Below are 20337 nucleotides of genomic sequence, written 5' to 3'. Positions count from 1 at the left end.
CATATGAGCAAGCAAATGGTCTCAATGCCCAATCAATGTACTTAGACAAAAATTCAGTCACTGACCCCCTACCGGCCACAATAGCACGACTGGGAGGGGGGGTGACATCCTTATGAACTTTTGGAAATAAATACCATCTTGGTTTAGATGGATGGAGAGGCAAAAGGTGCTCTGCCGTTTTTGCATCCAAAACTCCAAACATAACATTACTTCTTAAAAAAGATCTAAGTTGTTCAAGGATTTTGTTAGTAGGATCACTTTTTACTTGGACATAAACTTTATTATCTCCCAGTTGGCGATATGCTTCATTATCATATTGTTGTGTGAACCAAACCACCACTCCTCCTCCTTTATCGGCTCTTTAAATCTTCAGGTCTCAATGGGTAGCTAGCAAACGGACAGCTTCATGTTCCTTATGAGTTAGATTATCTTTACTAGTAGGATAGATTAAAGCTTTAATATCCCTTATAACTGACTTATAGAAGATATCAATAGGGCTACGTGCTGTAATGGGAAGATTAAATGTGGAAGGTTTTCCTGTTTGAAAGATTGTTCCATAATAGTAGTGCAATCATGTTCTCATACATATGGATCACCAGCAGCCAGTAATGCTAAATCTTTTATACACCCCTGCTCTCTCTCAGTTAAATCTTTCACAAGACAAATAAACTTTTTTTGGATTGTCTGTAATTTCTGCGCTGCTATTCCATTCCAGCATAGGAATTAACCCCCGATAAGCCAGTGACCAGTGGTGCCTTCTCTGCCTCTATCTACTCATGTATGTATTTTTCTTTTATCTATGCGATAGAGCACACTAGTCCTTAGTGGTGAGTTAAGTATTTATTGCAATGGAGATGGAAGCCATTAGTGACAGCAATGAGACTATCTAGGATTCGGGCAGACAGAATGCTGAAGTGTTTTTTGCGCCCTGTAATACTCAAGATGAAATTCATTTAATGAGCACTAAAACACCCGAGCACAAAATGTTCACTCTAGCGGATAAGGAAGCACATATGTTTTGGACTATTAATTTGTTGCAAGCCTACCACGACAGTAACAGAGCGCCAAGAGGAAAAAGGAATTTTTAAAGTTCCTTCACAGTTCCTAGATAATTCAGCATTTATGCTTTTATGGTCCGAGGAACATTATACACATGCTATGGTCCTGGTTGGACTAGTTCTCCAGCAGAGCCAGCTTGATTATACGAAAACCACAGAGGAGCTGGGCCGTGCGAAAACCAAATTACGCACAAGATTATTAGAAACACAATTTACCACCTTTCTTAAAAACCTGGAGAAAAAAATGTCTATTCTACAGGCCGAAATAAAATAAATGAAGTGAGATAAGTTCTTAAGCGACAAGTGTGATTATGATATAGACAACGTATTCACATTGAATACTCAGAAGACTGCTAACAACAGGAACAAGAATAATAATAAAAATGGAAGGAGACAAACCTATAGAAAACGCAGAAGCCAAGATTATTGGACTACCGAAACTGACACCAGTGCTTCGGATGCAGCCTCTTGTGAAACTGTGTACAAACATAACAGTTCTGATCAGTTACCCCCTTTAGGAGGCGCACAAGGCGCAGAGGGAGGAAGAGAGATGCCAAGAGGCAGATATGTGCAAAAAACACAAGGGACACCTGGAGAGAGTAGAGAAAGATCATATTGTTGTGAACATCACGGCTGGGGACATCCCTGAGAATGTTACTCAGTTATTGTCAAAAGATATTAATTATGGTGTTAGTGAACAATTTGAAGTTGATTTTTTTAAAGGGATTAGGAAAGTTAATCTACACAAGTTTTTTGCAGTCCACCCTCAAGTTACATCCATGAGTCATGAAAGTTGCTCCCCCTGTACTATCGGACCATTGAGTTTTAGTTACGTGAAAGATTTAACTGAGAGAGCAGAAATGTATCAAAGATTTAGCATTACTGGCTGCTGGTGATCCTTATGTATCAGAACATGATTGCACTACTATTATGGAACCATCTCACTTTCAAGCAGGAAAACCTTCCACATTTAATCTTCCCATTACAGCAGGTAGCCCTATTGATATCTTCTATAAGTCAGTTATAAGGGATATTAAAGCTTAAATCTATCCTACTAGTAGAGATAATCTAACTCATAAGGAACATGAAGCCGTCCATTTGCTAGCTACCCGTTCAGACCTGATGATTTTACAAGCCGATAAAGGAGGAGGAATGGTTGTTTGGTCCACACAACAATATGATAATGAAGCATATCGTAAAACTGGGAGATAATAAAGTTTAAGCCCAGTTAAAAAGTGATCCTTCTAAACAAAATCCTTGAACAACTTATGTCAGGAGTTTGGGATGCAAAAACGGCAGTGCACCTTTTGCCTCTCCATCCATCTAAACCAAGATGGTATTTATTTCCAAAAGTTCATAAGGATGTTACTTAACCCCCCTCCCCCCATTCACTCCATTGTGGCCAGTAGGGGGTCAGTGACTGAATTTTTGTCTAAGTACATTGATTGGGCATTGAGACCATTGCTTGTTCGTATGCCCTCTTATGTTAAGGACACTAGTGACATTATTCAATTCACTGAGTCTTTCCATTGGCAAAGCACCTTCTCTTGTTACAGTGGACATGGAGAGCCAGTACACCTGCATCCCCCATGATGCGGGTGTACAGGTGATCCGGTCCATACTTCACAGTTCTGATAAAAGCACATCCTATATAGATTTCATTTGTAATGCATTGCATTTCATTCTTAATCATAACACTTTTTGCCTTAATACCAACTGATACAAACAAATATCTGGGACGGCAATGGGGAGCCCCAAACCAGGCTCATATGCTAAACTTTTTTTTATCACATTTTGAAAAGAAATTCATTTACAACCCCATTAATCCATTCCTGAAGAACATCAGGGCTTTTTGGCGCTATGTAGATGATGTGCTTATTGTCTGGGAGGGGATAAAAATTCATTTGATGCCTTTATAACCTATCTGAACAACATTAATCAGATGGACATGTTTTTTACTAGCACCTACGGAGGGCTACAAGTTGAATTTTTATACCTTATGATATATGCTGAAGGGGACCGTTTACTTACCAAAGGTTTTTGTAAATCCATCGCCAAAATATACCATCTTGCATAACAACAGCTCTCATCCGAAGCAAACTAAGTATTCAATCCCATATAGCCAGTTTCTGAGGCTGAAGAGAAATAATAGTGATTCTGTTATTTTTAAACAACAAGCTGATGATCTTTCCTTCCGTTTAGTTAAGAGAGGCTTTCCGGTGAGCATCATTCATAGCGCTTACACCAAAGTTATGGAGATTCCTAGCGAAAGGCTCATATCTAAATCTAAGAGAGGAACTAAAAGTGAAATACAAGAAAAATGGTTTGTATTTGCCTTCAAGAATAGTGCAATGAACTCCACAGTGAAAACTGCTATTAACAAGAACTGGCATATTATAGAAAGTGACAAAGACCTGTCAGCTATAGCCATAAAAAAGCCTATTGTAACATACCGGAGGAACAAGTCATTAGGAGAATTACTAAATGACAATGCTAGAGCTATAGAAAAACACAAGAAGAATTGGCTGACCAGTGTTGCCCCCAAAAGGGAACAAAAAATATGGAAATTGTCCATAATGTAAATATAATGTGATAGCCTAAGGGGTGTAGGGTATGGGGAGTGTAGCTGTGCGGGTATCAAAGGGTGCTTGTTAACCCTTGCTATTCATGATGCCAGGGTGAGGGCTCCTCAATAAAGCTTTTCCTACCGCCGCCCTTCCCAGGAACGATAGGGAGGTAGATGATAATAGGTTTGGGGTAGATAATAATGGATTGTCCACATCCGGAAAGCTTCTGTAAACAGCATTAACTTTAACACAACAGTCTCTTATTATAACAACAGCTTCCTTTTGGAGATTGACAAAGGTTGGGACTTTAGCTTTAAGAGTCTTTTGGTCTATTGTGCTGTTCCACTGGATTTAGGGGAATTAGTTGCGGACCAGTAGTCGCGCTGGCATTAGCAGGAATTAGAGTAAAACTCACGATTTTTGGTTCTGCTGAGGCCGTAGGTTTTGAGGCCTAGCGTGTCTTTGAAAGTTGCGTAGAACACCGTCCTGTAAGTCCGGCATCCACGAGAGCAGTAACCCAAGAGAGCGATAATTGGACGCAGGGGCTGGACTAACGCTAATTTGTCCAAATGGATGTCAATCACCATTACAGAGATTTGTGGGTAACACGTGACCAAAGGACCTCCTAAGGTCCTGCAACATACCATAGAGGTTACTAGCATGGTCACATGACCGAAGGTCCTGCGACGCTGAACAAGATAAGTACTATACATTTCTATAGAATATAGCTATAATTATTAAATATATACATTTATTAACATTACAGTTAGACTTAAGAAGAGGCGACTAGGGCTGTCCCACCTGAGGAACCCTACCTGAACGTAGTTACTCTGACTTTGGGGACCTCTGCACTAGGTACTGGATGCAATACGGTACCCCAAGACACCACAATAACATTAACACAGATAGGATTAAATTAGGACATACTTTTTGCTCTATGCATGACCTTATCACATGTCGCACTACTCATGTAGTTTACTTTTTAATGTGCAGTTGTATGCGCTTCTATGTAGGTAAAACTGTGAGACAGCTGAGGATTATGGTACGAGAGCACCTCTATTCCATAAAAACTGGTAATGGAGCTCCCCGATTTATCCAGTACATGAGAGAGGTGCATAATAGTCAGACAGAAGGAATTAAATTTGGTGGCCTTGAAGTAATTAGATACACTATTTGCACTACTGATCTGAATACTAGGTTATTACAAGCGGAGGCCATGTGGATTTTGCGCCGTGATGTGCAAGGACCGCTCGAGTGGATATGGCCCCATTTTTATAATTTATTATTTCTATATGCGAACTGTTTTGATTTCTATTATTACTGGTATGCTAAGTTGCATTTTTGTTAACTCCTTATCCTCTTTTTTTATGTTCCCTGTTTTTCCGCTCAACTTATGTGACTGCTGATCCACTCTCACCTTCAGTTAAAATGCACAGCGCTATGAAGTGACTTGATGCCAGAAGAGGCGCTCGCTGTGCGAAATTACCGGTGATTGCCTCTGAGCGCCCACACATCTCTGCAGTCCTGGTCCATGTGTATATCTACACACATATAAAAAATTATATGTGTTGACAGTCAAAAGATTCATGAAAATTGTTTAAAGGGGTTCTCTGCTGCTCAGCATTTGGAACAAACTGTTCTGAACGCTGGAGACGGCATCAGGAGCTTGTGACGTCATAGCCCCGCCAACTCAATGCAAGTCTATGGGAGGGGCCATGACAACCGTCACGCCCCCAGCTATAGACTTGCATTGAGGTGGAGAGGCTATGATGTCACAAGCTCCCAGTGCCAGGTACAGCGTTCGGAACAGTTTTTTCCAAACACTGAGCAGCGGAGTACCCCTTTAAAGAGTACCTGTCATATCCCACAAAAAAAGTTATATGTTATTCAGTCAGTACCTAATCCTGATCATGCATATATAATTTTTATGTGTCAGGCACCTACCTTTCTCTCACAAACACCTCTTCTTTCTCTTGCTCACTTGGTTTGTCATTCTGTGCTCTGAAGGAGGCCTGTCCTCACTTTGCATGACTGGCCTCATCCCTGAGTGCTGGGTCTCTTCATCCAAATACTGCAGGCTGCTCTGTAACCCCTCCTCTGTGTTTTCACGCTGCAGTCTGAGACAGGACAGGAGTAAGCACAGAAGAGTGTTAGTCTCGCCCTCACTTCCTGTACTTTGTCCCAGCTTCAGTTTGGACACAAATGATGCTGCAGCCAGACAGGATTACGTTCTGGATGGTATGGGAACCCCAGTGGTGTTTTTTATTTTATAAGCCATGATTTTTATTGAAAGAAAATAAAATTTTCTAATGAAGTGTATCAGAAAGGTTAATGTTTTGCAAAGATGTACAACATATAAAATGTTTTTGAATCTAACAGTGCCCATTAAAATCGAGTTTTTATGTTAATTACATTACTTAACAATTACATTCTGGCCATTAAGTCTCCATTCTGGCCATTAAGTCTAATACTAATCTGAAACTATACAGATCATTTCCCAGTTAAATGTGACACCAGTAGAGAGAGAACATTTGATCCACCACCATTCACAGCAAAGATCAGCATCCCCCCCCCCCCCCCCTGTAGTATGACCTCTGAAAAGGTCACAGAGAACGCTCAGGGCTGTCTGCAACTCATCTGAATAGGACAGGTCATGTCTATAGCGGTCTATAGTCAATAGGTCCAGCTGTAAAGCATGTCAGTAAATGGGATCAAAACAGCTTGTGCAAGATGGCAGTCCTTATAATAATGCACAAAAAATAAAATAAGAATATTACAATCAGAAAATAGAAACAGATAAGAAAACTGTTTCTGTATCTGTGTTTAACCATGAAGAAAAATCTAGGTGATATTTTACCTTTAACATGTGTCTTGAAATGGATGACATCTCTGGGTTTAGATGGAAGAGAAGGCATGTGATTCTGATAAAAGAATTGGCTTCCCATTGGTTTCTGGATTTAACTAATTGTTCCACTAAAGCTGCACTGTTTGGGCACAAAGGGGGTTATTTATCAATAATGGTCTTGGCTAGATCATTTTTGTGGTTTGTCTAGATGCGTTTTTTTTTTTTTTTGCGGTGCTGCTCCAAAATGTATCATATTGTCGCAGTGACCATGATAAATTTCGCGCAGATCTGTACCCAGATCATTTTCAACCCCACTTTCAGATCATGTCTATCCTGTGTCTAAGGCTAGGATTCCACTTTTTTTATTCCCTGCGTTTTTTTTTTTCACAGAAAAATAACGCCAGGAAAAACGTCAGACGCAGAAAATTGCACTGGTGTTTTTTTCTGGCGTTATTTTTCTGTGAAAAAAAAAAAGCAGGGAATAAAAAAAGTGGAATCCTAGCCTTAGACACAAGATAGACATGATCTGAAAGTTTTTGCATCTGAGTGTAAATTGCATTTTTGGGTACAAAAAAAAAGGATGCAGTAGGGATGGGAAAAAATTTACAGCATTTAACAAATTTTTTATTTTTTATAACAAAATTTGAATGCATTTTTAATAAAGTATGCTTGTGTGTTTCACTTGTTTTTCCTCTATTTTTTTGGGTAGTACTACTACTCCCAGCATGGAACACACTGTTCCATGAAGGGAGTAGTAGTACCTGTACTAATGGACATATCCCCCGAGTTTCACTCCTGACACCCGATGCGGTTGTCCATAATATAGCAGAGATGCGGAGCGGCTCTATACAGCGCTCGCATCGCTGCTCTGTACTCCGGCCAGTGATGTGAATTGAAATTCACAACACTCATTCATATTTTCCGCCCAGAGTGGGGATTGACCGGATGGTTGCAGCCAATCACAGCTCTCAGCGGGAAATATGAATGACTGATGTTCTATTCATATCACTGGCCGGAGTATAGTGCAGAGATGTGGAGTGCAGGAGAAAGCCGCTCCGCATCTCTGCAACAGAAAGGACGATCACAGGTACTACTACTCCCAACATGGAGCAGACTCTTCTCCATGCTGGGAGCTGTAGTACCTGCATTAATAGACAGATCGCAGCAAGTATAACTTCTGACACCTGCTGCGATCTGTCTATAAATGCAGGTACTACAGCTCCCAGCATTGACCAGAGTGTGCTCCATGTTGGGAGTAGTAGTGCCTGCAGTTAAGGAAAGATCACAGTGGATGTCACTCCTGACACCAGCTGTGATCCTCCTGTATAATGTGTAGATGCGGCGGTCCGCTCTTCTATGGTCCCCTGCACTGACGTATATATACACCTATTCATATTTCCCACAGAGTTGTGATTGGTTGGAACCATCTGGCCAATCACAGCTCTCTTCGGGAAATATGAATAGGTGTATATATATATACGGCAGTGCAGGGGACCATAGAAGAGCAGCCGGACGCATCTATAAATTATACAGGAGGATCGCAACAGACCCCGGGCAATCTGTCAATTAGTACTACTACTCCCATCATGAAACAGTGTGTTCCATGCTGGGAGTAGTATTACTACCTAAAAAATGAAGAAAAAAAAAGTGAAAAACACACAAACAACATTTTTATTATTGTCGGCTAAATTTTTAGTGCCCTGCCCGCCCGCCCACATAAATTGATCCCTGTTTAAAAATGAATAAAAATGTTGTTATTAAAAAGATAAATTTTGTTAAATACAAGTCAAAACTTATTGTATACTGTCTCTACTTTTACATAGGCTATACAACAAGATAATTCACGAGGTACCGTGAACATTTCTGTTCTCTTTCCACAGGGAGTGGAGCTGTTAGACTTATAGAGCACATGCAGAAAGAACCTAACAATGATAAGAAGGCTCTCAAGTTTATAGGACTTGAGCGAGTGATGACAGGCAATGACAGGGTTAATGACCTGCGCAGACACGAGGCAGCCTGGATAGTCCGCACGGATGCGCTAGCGGGACTGGGATTGAATGAAAGAAATGAACTGAATGCATTCCTAACTGTTCCTTTAACTTGTAGCATTATGTTAATTATGTTTAGTTATTAAGTGCACTTAGGTTTTCCCAGACAACAGGTGTATTGACGTCACAGAGAGCGCCAGGTATAACGGTGCCCAAAGATGACGTCCAGCAGGCTTGAGAAAGCGGGCAAGACTGCGAAAGGAGCATTGCCTCGTCTCTGCCGTTCAGTGGCTTTATGCCGACCGCTACTCCTTGCCACCGCACTGGGATGAACTGACTGCCAAGATGCAATAAGAATCCAGACACATATGGCTGAGTGCAGTATTCTCTTTTTACATTTTTGACTGCCTCACACTTTTTATTACGGATTTGCACCCCGTGGTCTGATGTTAGTGTCCGGACCTCTATGCCGTTCATTAATTCTTTGCTCCCTCTGTGCCCTCTTTGATAGCTGCCACAGTGCCAGCCCTAGCCTTCTCAGCCTAGTACATAGATAGTAGGGCTGCACGATATGGGGAAACTGTGTAATTGAGATTATGGACCTAAATATTGCGATTTCGATATAATAAACAAATGGTGAAATCCTCCCATTTCATGTCCAATCTCCCCCCATTTTACATCTATTTCCCCATTTGATGTCCACAGCCCATTTCACATCTCCCCATTTTATTTCTGTCCCCCCTAGTCATATTACCCCCCCCCCAAGTCACATTCTCCCCCTATGTCATGTCTCATCTCCCGGTAGTTAGGTTGGAAGGTGTGTAGGCAGGTAGTCCCCTCAGACTAGACCCCCTCCCCAGCAAGCAGGTAGCACCCCCAGATTAAACCCCTCCCTCCCTGTAGACCGGTAGTACCCCCAGATTAGACCCCCAGTAGGCAGGTAGTACCACCAGATTAGACCCCCCAGTAGGCAGGTAGTACCCCCAGATTAGACCCTCCCAGTAGACAGGTAGTATCCCCAGATGAGACCCCCCAGTAGACAGGTAGTACCCCCAGAATAACCCCCCTCTCCCCCCCAGTAGACAGGTAGTACCCCCATATTAACCCCCTTCCCCTTTAGTAGACAGGTAGCACCATCAAATTAACCCCCTCCCCCAGTAGCAGGTAGTACCCACAGATTAGACCCCCCCAGTAGACAGGTAGTACCCCAAGATTAATCCCCCCTGTAGACAGGTAGTGCCCCAGATTATCCCCCCAGTAGGATGGTAGTAGCCCCAGATTAACCCCCTTCCCCACAGTAGACAGGTAGTACCCCCAAATTAACCCCCTTCCCCCCCAGTAGACAGTTAGTACCCCCAAATTAACACCCCCCCCAGTAGGCAGGTAGTACCCCCAGATTAATCCCCCAGTAGACAGGTAGTACCCCCAGATTAGACCCCCCCATAGGCAGGTAGTACCCCCAGATTATCCCCCCCAGTAGACAGGTAATACCCCCCGTAAACAGGTAGTACCACCAGATTAGACCCCCCCCCCCCCCAGTAGAAAGGTAGTACTCCCGGATTAGACCCTTGCCAGTAGACAGGAAGTACCCCCCAGATTAGACCCCCCATTAGGCAGGTAGTACCCCCAGATTGACCCCCCCAGTAGGCAGGTAGTAGCCCCATGATTAACCCCCCCCCAGTAGGTAGGTAGTACCCCCAGATTAGATAGGTAGTACCCCCAGATTAGACAACTCCCACCCCTGGCTGATACCTTTTGTAGTTGCTGGGGATTCAGGGCAGCACCTTCCCCAGATAAGAGCCAGCACAGCTACGCGTCGGTCGGCCAACGCATAATGACGCTCGGTCACGTCACACTCTCAGAATACCTAGGGCCGGCGTCAGGACGTAGTGATGCCAGCCCTTGAATTCTGTGAGTCATTACTTGGCGGCCGGCCTACGTGCTTAGCTGTGCTGACTGACAATAGGTGACCTTCAGTTTATTTATGTTTCTAACTGTTCGCTGGATATAATAAAAAACACTGACCACTTCTAACTTTTGCTGGACAACTGGGGGTCGGCCACAGCGTTTATTTAATAACCATTAAAATAAACCATTTATATCCGAACTTCTGATTGAACACTCTCAGAGGTAAGCGGTCAGCCGGCCGCCCTCTTCGACGGGCATCACACTCTACTCTCCAGGAAAATCTCCTCCAAATTTCTCCTCCGCCACGCTGTGACTTAGCCTAAAAGAGAATAACATTAAAACGGGAACCAAACACAACTCGCTCCACATCACCAGATCCCAAGGTCAAAAAGACCTAACAGGCACCATCCAGCCGAATAGTCCTAAAAGTCCCACGGGACCCACCTTTTACCAAGGGATAAAACACGGACACAAAGTAAAATAACATTTCCTTTTTTTTTTTTTTTTTTTTATCTATACCAAAACAGAACGTATAAGGGGTGGGTGGGCGGGACATCTTCTCACTTGCCGGGGACTCCACAAAGAGGAAGCCAGAAGCCTCACAACACATTATATCCCCTATTACTCCTCCTCCCCTTCCTGTTAACTTAGCCTATCCCTGTCCTCCTGCCCTTCTAGGTTACACCCCCTTATTTTCTCCAGCTCCTCATTTTTTTCTTTTCTTCTAACTTTTATTTAACCCCCTCCTTGCCAGTCCGAGACGCCGCCTCCTAAATGGCGCGGCGTCGAACAGACTGACAAAAGGTGACCTTCAGTTTATTTATGTTTCTAACTGTTCGCTGGATATAATAAAAAACACTGACCACTTCTAACTTTTGCTGGACAACTGGGGGTCGGCCACAGCGTTTATTTAATAACCATTAAAATAAACCATTTATATCCGAACTTCTGATTGAACACTCTCAGAGGTAAGCGGTCAGCCGGCTGCCCTCTTCGACGGGCATCACACTCTACTCTCCAGGAAAATCTCCTCCAAATTTCTCCTCCGCCACGGAGGAGTTCGGCAAGGAACTAAGCCGCACTCCGACCCCCACCGAGGAGAAATAACGCCTGCTCCACCCCATCCTGTAGCCCCGACAGAAAAATATCAGTGCCTATGTCATTCAGATGAACACCATCCGCAATCATTAACCGGCGATTATCACCTTCCAATTGCCTGTGTCTTACTACCACACCCCCTTTGGACCTCACATACCTCGCCATACGGGAATTAACTGTACGACGAGCTTTTTCAATAGCCTGAGCCTCCCTGGCCCCTTGCCACGTCACCCTGGGAACCATTTCCGACCAGACTACCACCATCTCCCTGAAAAATTCCCGAATCCTCTCAACATCCGCTTTCATCAAAGTAATGAGTTCAGCCATTCTCATGGAACAAAGGTCATTGCCCCCTGCATGGATCACAAGCACCACAGGGGAATTGACAACCCGAGCAATACCCACCGCCTCCACCAGCACCCGAAGCCACTTGAGTCCACCGATTCCTCTCCATTGAACATCATTGTGAAAACCAAGGGACTGTCCCCCTGGCCTGCAAGCAGCTCTCTGTCCAGCCCGAAAGATGAAAGAATGACCCAGAAAAACCACAACAGGAGAACGAGAACCTGAAACGAAAAACAGATTAAAGCAACAGTTCCGGGCGAACATAAGAGGCGTAACAATCTGATTTCCACCGACCTATTCTCCTGATCTCAGCCGCAGGCAGACCCGCCCGTGCAGCCTCAGTGTCTGCCCCAATCCTGAAAGAATGCGTACCATATTCTCCCTCTGGGAAACCCAGAGCCACCAAACATCTCTTAAAAACTGCCCCAAACTGAAAACGAGAAAGCGGGGAACCTGACTCATGCAAAAGGAAATTACGCCCTGACGGGCGCACTAACACGTAAGAACCCACTAAACGCACCGGGCAGGCACTGCCCGACACTACACTAAGGGTTAACCATTCCCCCCTGCCTAACATATCCGTCTTCGATTTTCTCACCTTGACCTGAACCGAGGATTCCGTCAACATTACATCGTCTTGCAACAAACCCCCCACCCCACCTGCGGAACTAGGAACCAACTCCCCCACCCTAAGAGCCCCAAAGAAGGCCAAAGAAAAAGCCACCTGAAATAAGAGGGACTCATAAGGAGAACGACAAACCCCTTGCAAGGCAGCCATTAGGGACAACAATAAGGAAAAGGAAACTGGCCGTCTAGCATCTAAAACCCTGGGTGTCCTATCCCAACCTTTGAGCGCTTGCAAAATAGAAAAACGCTTAGTAACATCAACCCAACCCCTTAATTTAAAGTGAAAACTGAGGCCCGAAAGCCTCCGTCTAGCTACTATTGCTGACCTGCCCAACTCTCGCATGCGCAACAGATAATCCACGGTGACAGTAAAACGCCATTCATCATCACCCGCCACATCCCGGCCACCCACCAGTTCCAGCCATTCCCCCCACGCCTTACCATGTCCAGACCAAGTAGCCGGGGTAACTGACGAGGACACCAATGGCATCAATCTCTGCTCACCACCTCCCAAAGGAAAGAGGGGCATTGCCGGCCCTCCAATGCCGCATCCGGACACAACTCTCGGAATTCCTGGAAATTAAAACCAGACAATGCATCAGCAACTGAGTTCTCAATACCAGGCACATGGCGAGCCCTGAAAAGCACATTAAGCTCTAGACAGCGGAGAACTAAACGCCGAAGCAGAGATAAAACAGGAAAAGAAGAAGAAGATAGATGATTAATACAATGCACAACACTGAGGTTATCCGTCCAAAAACAAACCTTCCGGTTCTCAAAACGATCCCCCCACAACTCCAGGGCTACTAATATGGGAAAAAGTTCGAGAAGCGTTAAGTTGCGACAGAAACCGTTATCCACCCAAAGAACAGGCCAACGTTCAGCACACCACTCCCCGTCCAGGAAAGCCCCAAAACCCACCGAGCCAGCCGCGTCAGTAAAAAGTGCTAAATCAAAGTTAGAAATCACAGGCTGTCGCCAACAGGTGCGACCATTGTACCGGGCAAGGAAATCAATCCATACCCCACAATCAGCTTTTAGAGGCCCAGTAACTCTGATCCTGTGCTCTGGTCTGCGAGCGCCCTTGGTGGCAAGAGAAAGCCTTCTGGATAAAACCCGCCCCATAGGCATAATTCTACATGCAAAAACTAATAAACCCAAAAGGGATTGTAATTGGAAAAGAGTAACCTTGTTGGCTGCACAAAAACCCATCAGCTGATCCCGAAGCCTGTTCAACTTGTCCACCGGCAAGCGGAAGACCATGTCCACGGTGTCAATTTCGATGCCCAGAAAGGACAACCTCGTGACAGGACCCTCCGTCTTCTCCTTGGACAAGGGAACACCGAATCTACTCATAAGGGAACTAAAACAGTCTAATAAAAATTGACAACGGGAAGAATCACCTGGAGCAACGAACAAAAATCATCCAGGTAATGTATAATCGAGTCTGAACCCGCCTCAAAGCGAACAGCCCATTCCAAGAAGGTACTGAACATCTCAAAATAATGACAAGAAATCGAGCAGCCCATAGGAAGGCAGGCATCAAAATAATAAAAACCATCCACCATACAACCCAGAAGGTGATAGCATTCCGGATGCACCGGCAAGAGCCGAAAAGCTGACTCAATGTCCGACTTGGCCAAAAATGCGCCCCGTCCGGCCCTGCCTACCAAATGGACCGCTCGATCAAAGGAGACGTAGGAGACTGAAGCATCCTCCTTAGATATGCCATCGTTCACCGACGTGCCCTTTGGATAAGACAAGTGATGAATTAAACGATAACTACCCACTTCCTTCTTCGGAACCACACCTAAAGGGGACACCCTCAGGTTCTCATATGGGGGGGCCAAAAACGGACCCATCATACGACCAAAATTTACCTCTTTTTGAACCTTTTCCCGGAGAACCTGTGGGAGTTCCCTGGCGGATTTCAAGTTTTTTGCCAGCTGAGGGGATCGGGAGGGAACAAACGGTATGAAAAAACCAATAGAAAAACCCTCCATAATTTGCTCTGCAGCCGCCCTATCCGGGTACCTATTTAACCACGGCAGCATCCCTTCCACCGACACCGGACTCTTTGCATTCAGCCTGACCCTGGGGCCTGCTGGGTTGCTTAACCTGCTTGGTGCAACGCACTGCTGCATGAGATCCGCCACAGGTGGAACACTCATGTTTAAATTTACAGAGGCCATAGAACTTACAGTGCCCCTCATTGAACAACCAGCAGGCTCCTGGGCGGCGGACGGCCACTGAACCTGAGGCAGCCTGCTGCCCCCCAGTGACCCCAGATTGAAAGGGAGGAACTCTCTGTGACATCATAAGTCGCAACCAGACATCTGTCGCTTTAACCCCCCAACCCAAATCCGGTTGCAACGCAAGGCGGCGACGAAACTCCTCGTCATATCGCCACCATGCGTTACTGCCGTATGACTTATGAGCATTGAATATAGCATCCATGTACATAAAAAGTTCTGAGCAACGCTCGGGATGCCGTTGCCCCATCACACAACCCAGAACAGCGAAGGCCTGGAGCCAATTTCCCATCGTCTTCGCTACACGAGGTTTCCTATCCACGAACCTATCCTGAGTAACCGGTCTACGCTCCCTATCCACTGTATGCTGAACAACTGATACCAACGACCATATGTCTATATACTGATTGGCCCAAATTTTTTCCCGTACAGTATCATCAATATGGGCCCCCAGATGACTGAGTCCGCAGAAAATTGCTTCCTTGTGCAGGCCCGCCCGCACCGGGGACGCCTTCCGCTGGGTAGCAGCCGATGGCGGAACAGAACCTGGGGACTCAAACCGATGCAACAAGGCCTTAAGGGCCGGAATAAAACCCTGGACCCCTCCCTCACCCCAAACCCCAGATAAATCACACTTACCAACTGCCGGGGCAGGAACCGGAATCACATGCGGGGCCGCCGGCCCCGTTGGATCCAATGGCGTAACAGCAATGGGGACATCGTGTGAGCGTGTAGCACCGCAGGTCAAACGACGGGAGGATCTTGAAATCCCCCGCCGAGACCCACGTCGGTGTGACCTCCTATCTGGACTCATAGAGCTATCGGATGAATATTCCGAGGAGGAAGGGGACCTCCAGCGGGAGGACCTGGACCGACATCGATGACTGCGATATCTGGATTCGTGGCCCTTGCGACCTCGGCGGCGCCTCCCTGAACCGCTAGCTTCGCCACGGTTTTCACGGGCAGAGCCCCTGGCGGACCCAGATGAAGATCGCCTGCACCCTCCAGATGGGCCAGCAACTTCCGGCTGCACGGTATGGGGAAGTATAACTGCTTGCTGATCCATAATGGGAAGCTGGGGGGGAGATAAAGCAACACTAGCAGCGGGAACCACAGGAGCCCCAAGTCCCCCAGCAGCATCTAAAGGCACAGGAGAAGGATCAGGGGACGGAGTAACAATTGCAGCGGGCCCCTGAAGGACCCCTGCCAGTGCCTCACCCTCGTGCACTGAGGAGGATGAAGACGCCTGCTGGGTGTTGCCCATATCCCTAGGGGGCAAACGTACTGGTAGGGGACTGGGGGCAGAAACAGTGGGTGCAGAGGAATCCAGAAGGGGGCTGTAGATAGAGGTAGGGGGTGGGGAATCTCTAAGCAAGGGGCAAGGGACGGGAGTAGTAGGAGCAGACCCTAACAGCTGGGCACTAGAGCCAGAAGCAGCAGCCGCTGCAGAGCATTGTACCTGGGCCACGTGAAGCTGCTGCCTAACTGTCGGTAACATGGGAAGAGAGAGAGGCGCGCACAAGGGAGGGGGCGGAGCCGGCGCCGCCGCGCGAGCAGCCCGAGAACCACGCCCCCCTCCATGCTTTGCACTATCGCTCCGTCCAGCATGGCCACGCCGTCTGGACATAGGGGGACTAGGACTAAGCCTAGCCAGAGGACGGGATCGGCGCGACGGGCGCCCCGATCCCGACACCTCCGACGGCGCAGACACTTGACTCGGGGGAGGTGTAAGGGAAGGGTTCCCCAGTCCGGCAAGCAGCCGTGCCAGGAAACCCTCCTCATGCAACGCCCTCTCCCGGATTCTCTCACAGAGGTCGTCGGCCATAATAGCTACCTGCTGCACAGAAGCTTCTCACTTGCCGGGGACTCCACAAAGAGGAAGCCGGAAGCCTCACAACACATTATATCCCCTATTACTCCTCCTCCCCTTCCTGTTAACTTAGCCTATCCCTGTCCTCCTGCCCTTCTAGGTTACACCCCCTTATTTTCTCCAGCTCCTCATTTTTTTCTTTTCTTCTAACTTTTATTTAACCCCCTCCTTGCCAGTCCGAGACGCCGCCTCCTAAATGGCGCGGCGTCGAACAGACTCTTATTTGTGGGCGGAGCAATTACAGGTGAGCCGGAGAGCAAATGCTAGGCACAAAAATGGGAGCCGGAGGTTGAGCTTTTTTACTCTCTGCTTCCTGCTTCGGCACCAGGCTCTCGCACTGACGGACCCGCTGGCCAACAGGGCGAGCGGCCGATCCAGGATATTTCCTGGTTGCCCAATAGGCCAGTCCTGCCCTTGTTACTGTACAGGGCAGAAGGACATCCCGGCCCACGGACGGCCCGGCCAACCGGGCAATTGCCCGGTGTGCTCAATGGCCAGTCTGGCCCTGCTGTGGATCATGTAAGAAAATAGATTAATAGATTGGATATTATAGAGCAATAAATATATTTTAATGCATTTTGCACTATATGACAGAAGTTGCGAGGATGCTGGCTAGGCAAAGAGGAAGAGCAACTAGATCACCATTGATAGTTTCTAGATTTTATTGAAGAACAATTTACAGTAAGCAATACATAGCCAAAGACAGGCAATGAGTGGTTGAATGTGCTAGAAGGGTTTGACTATGAGCCCAGATGTAATGAGTCCAGGAATGCCAATAGAAATGAACCAATAATGTTGTCAGTAAGTAAATAATTTTTTTCCCCAAGGAACACCTGGATTTGACCATGGCTTCATGGGTGTAGCTACAACTGCAGCAGTTATTTTTGGCTCAAAGAGGGAGGAGGCCTATGCACACATAAACAAAAGATCTCATATTTAAAGGGGTACTTTAAAGGGGTACCAAAAAAAGAGATTCTGGTGCGGCACCCCAGTCATCCGTTCATGGAGCGGCACCCCACTCCCTCCATTCATGTTTATGGGAGGAGGCATGATGGCTATGTGTTCCAAACGCCGCTGCCGGGCCGGTAGCTTGCCGAGATCAGTGGGGTTCCCAGCGGCGGGACCCCCGCAATCAGACATCTTATCCCCTATCCTTTTGGGGCTGTTTGTATAACTATACTTTACTATACTTTACTACTACTATTAGGGTGACTATGCTTTGAAGTCCTATCAGTTCAAGTCTGGACAATAACTTTCTGGTTTTACATGGTCTTGTTTTTTAGTTGATATGCTGAGCTGGGTAGGATTAGAATAAATATGGGTTCACACATAGTATTTTGATCAGCATTAGGGCCTTATTTTGGAGCTCATATAGGCCTTTTAGCCAAAACCAGAAGTGTCCAAAAAAAAAAATAAATGAAAAAGACACAAATCTTCCCATTATAGTTTTTTTTTTAATTTCCATTCCTGGATTTGGCTAAAAAATATTGATTAAAATATTACATGGTTAATCAGCCTAAGGCTGAAATAAACAATCTATCAAAGATCTGAAAGGAAATGAAATAAGGAAGTGAGAACCGTTTAAGTTAAATTACGGGACTCTCCAGTAATTTAGTTGTTTATGGAAAATATGTATATCTTGTCATGAATAATGTGTAACATGGGGCAGATAAGAGTGTGCCCTAAACTGACCCTGAACCTCTTTCTCTGCCTACTTGCACAACCGTCCTAAATGCTGGCTCACAACTTGGCCACAATGCGTACGCTAACTAATAAGCAGGGGCGTCAAGGTCAAAACAATAAACAAACCGCAAAAGGTCAGGAAAACAAGTCAAGATTTTAAACAGATACAAAACACACAAAGCACAAACAAGTCTGAACACGGTTCAAGATACTAAACTGATAACAGAGAAATAATACGACAAGGTAATAGCACTCAGACTTACAGGTCAGGAACCAATGCAAATAAATGGCAGAAATGAAAAGATTTTTAGGAAGAAACCAGGGATACCATGGCAAGAATATCCAGGGATGACGGGAATGAACAGAACAGAGGGCAGAGCACTATTCACTATTCAATTTTAGTGTTAAATTCACACTAGACAGGACACAGTATAAACTACAAAACACTACACAAAAAACAAATCAAAGTAGGCTGTACGTTAGGGGCACACATTTATGTGGGACAGGAGCTAACCTAACAGGATATAAACAGAAATCCCGGGCTATAACAAATACAAATGTGCAGTGAAAAGAGTAAAACCCAGAAGATAGTTATCATCAGCAGCCCTGGATGCAAGCTGACCTGGGGTTTAAATATCTTGCCCTATGCTGCTGACTGGCTAGGATCTGTAACCTGACAAGAGAGCAGATAGCGCAGACTGGCCGGGTACAGATGTGGTGTCCCAGCACCAAAAGCCGTCCCGTGGTTTTGGACGGTCTCGGGCAGCTTGGCAGCATAAGGTGTTGGGCCCACTAGAATGATACAGTTGTATTAATTATGTGAGTATTAATTATATGAGAACTCCAAAAGTCTTCCCTGTATAGTGAGGTGCAGGGAGCAACAGCTAAGCTCAGGTGTGCTGTGTGTCATGTGCTGTAAGGAGAAGCCTACTTAAAATCTAATCTCTCAACTGGTCATCCTGCACGTATTGCAAGGAGGAAATTCATGTCTCTGCCGAACAGTCTTCAGTACCTTGGCAGTACCCTAGCAACCGGGATGTAATCTTCCGTCTCAAATCTGTATAATTCTGTCCGAAGAAAGCACCACAAGTCTCAGCAAGGCAACAGGGCTCCCACACCAAGGCCAGCTGCACTATCACACCAAGGCCAGCTGCACTCTCACACCAAGGCCAGCTGTTTGTGTATTACTATCTTCACCAGCTCAGTAAAGACAGTTATCCATAACCTGACGTCGGTGTGTTCATTTACTCCCCGTGTCTGGCCCTGGAGAAGCTGCCTCCAACTTCAGACCGTGTATGGGATAATGGTGCCCTGGCGTCATGAAGTGACCAGGTATTTCTACCAACACCACCCAGTGTCACAACACACATATTTATATATATAATTTAAAGGGGTATTTTGGCCATAGACAACTTATTCTCTATCTAATGGAAAGAAGATAAGATGTCTGATCGTGGGGGGCCCCACTGCTGGGACCCCCCCCATGATCTCTGTGCAGCACTGGGCCTTCTGTGCCGGGCTGCTTCTCCAATTTCGGAAACCTCTGAGTTGGCTTTCCTCCCATAGACGCCATAGACGTAAAGCCCCCTCCCATAGACATGAATTAAGGGGACGTGGCGTGACGTCGCGTCTCCAGAGGAATCAGTGAGTTGTTTTATGCTGCCTGAAATACAAGGAGCATGAAACAGACACCGATTTAGTCTCAAAAGCTGCAGCATCTTAGAGAAATTGCTTCTTTAAACACCAGCTGGGAGAAAGGTATGAAGTCAAGGAGACTGTCTTTCCGCCTGCTTCTCCTCATCTTATTGGGCTTGATTAACAGGCCTCAATCTATTCCTGTATAGTAAGACTTGTCAATCAAGCCCAACAGGGTGGGGAGAAGCCAGCAGAGACCCATCCTCCTTGACTTCACAAGCTCCATCCGGCTTGTTTTTAAAGTTATTATTTTTTTTTAATGCCTGTGTCTGTTGTGTACCCCATGTGGCTCAGGCAGCATGAAACAATTGACAGCTTTCAATCGCAAGCTGCGATATCCATTGTCTTCAAAGGAATGATTCCCATTTTTTTGGCGCTTGTTTTTATTGGTGAGATTCTCT

General features: G+C 45.8%; 1 protein-coding gene across 1 annotated transcript; it reads right to left on the bottom strand.

The window, feature by feature from the left end:
* Positions 1-10464: 10464 nt before the first annotated feature.
* On the bottom strand, positions 10465-15517 carry LOC130357959 (uncharacterized). Its single transcript, XM_056560734.1, has 4 exons — positions 15328-15517; positions 12878-13009; positions 11870-12030; positions 10465-10685 (listed from the first exon to the last, which is right to left on the bottom strand). The coding sequence occupies exons 1-4, from the start codon at positions 15500-15502 to the stop codon at positions 10527-10529; spliced, it is 627 nt and encodes a 208-aa protein (XP_056416709.1). The 5' UTR covers positions 15503-15517; the 3' UTR covers positions 10465-10526.
* Positions 15518-20337: the final 4820 nt, after the last annotated feature.

The sequence above is a fragment of the Hyla sarda genome, chromosome 2 (genome assembly GCF_029499605.1).
Source record: "Hyla sarda isolate aHylSar1 chromosome 2, aHylSar1.hap1, whole genome shotgun sequence".
Taxonomy (NCBI): domain Eukaryota; kingdom Metazoa; phylum Chordata; class Amphibia; order Anura; family Hylidae; genus Hyla; species Hyla sarda.
The sequence above is the reverse complement of the archived record's forward strand: the minus strand, read 5'-3'. Positions and strand labels throughout refer to the sequence as shown.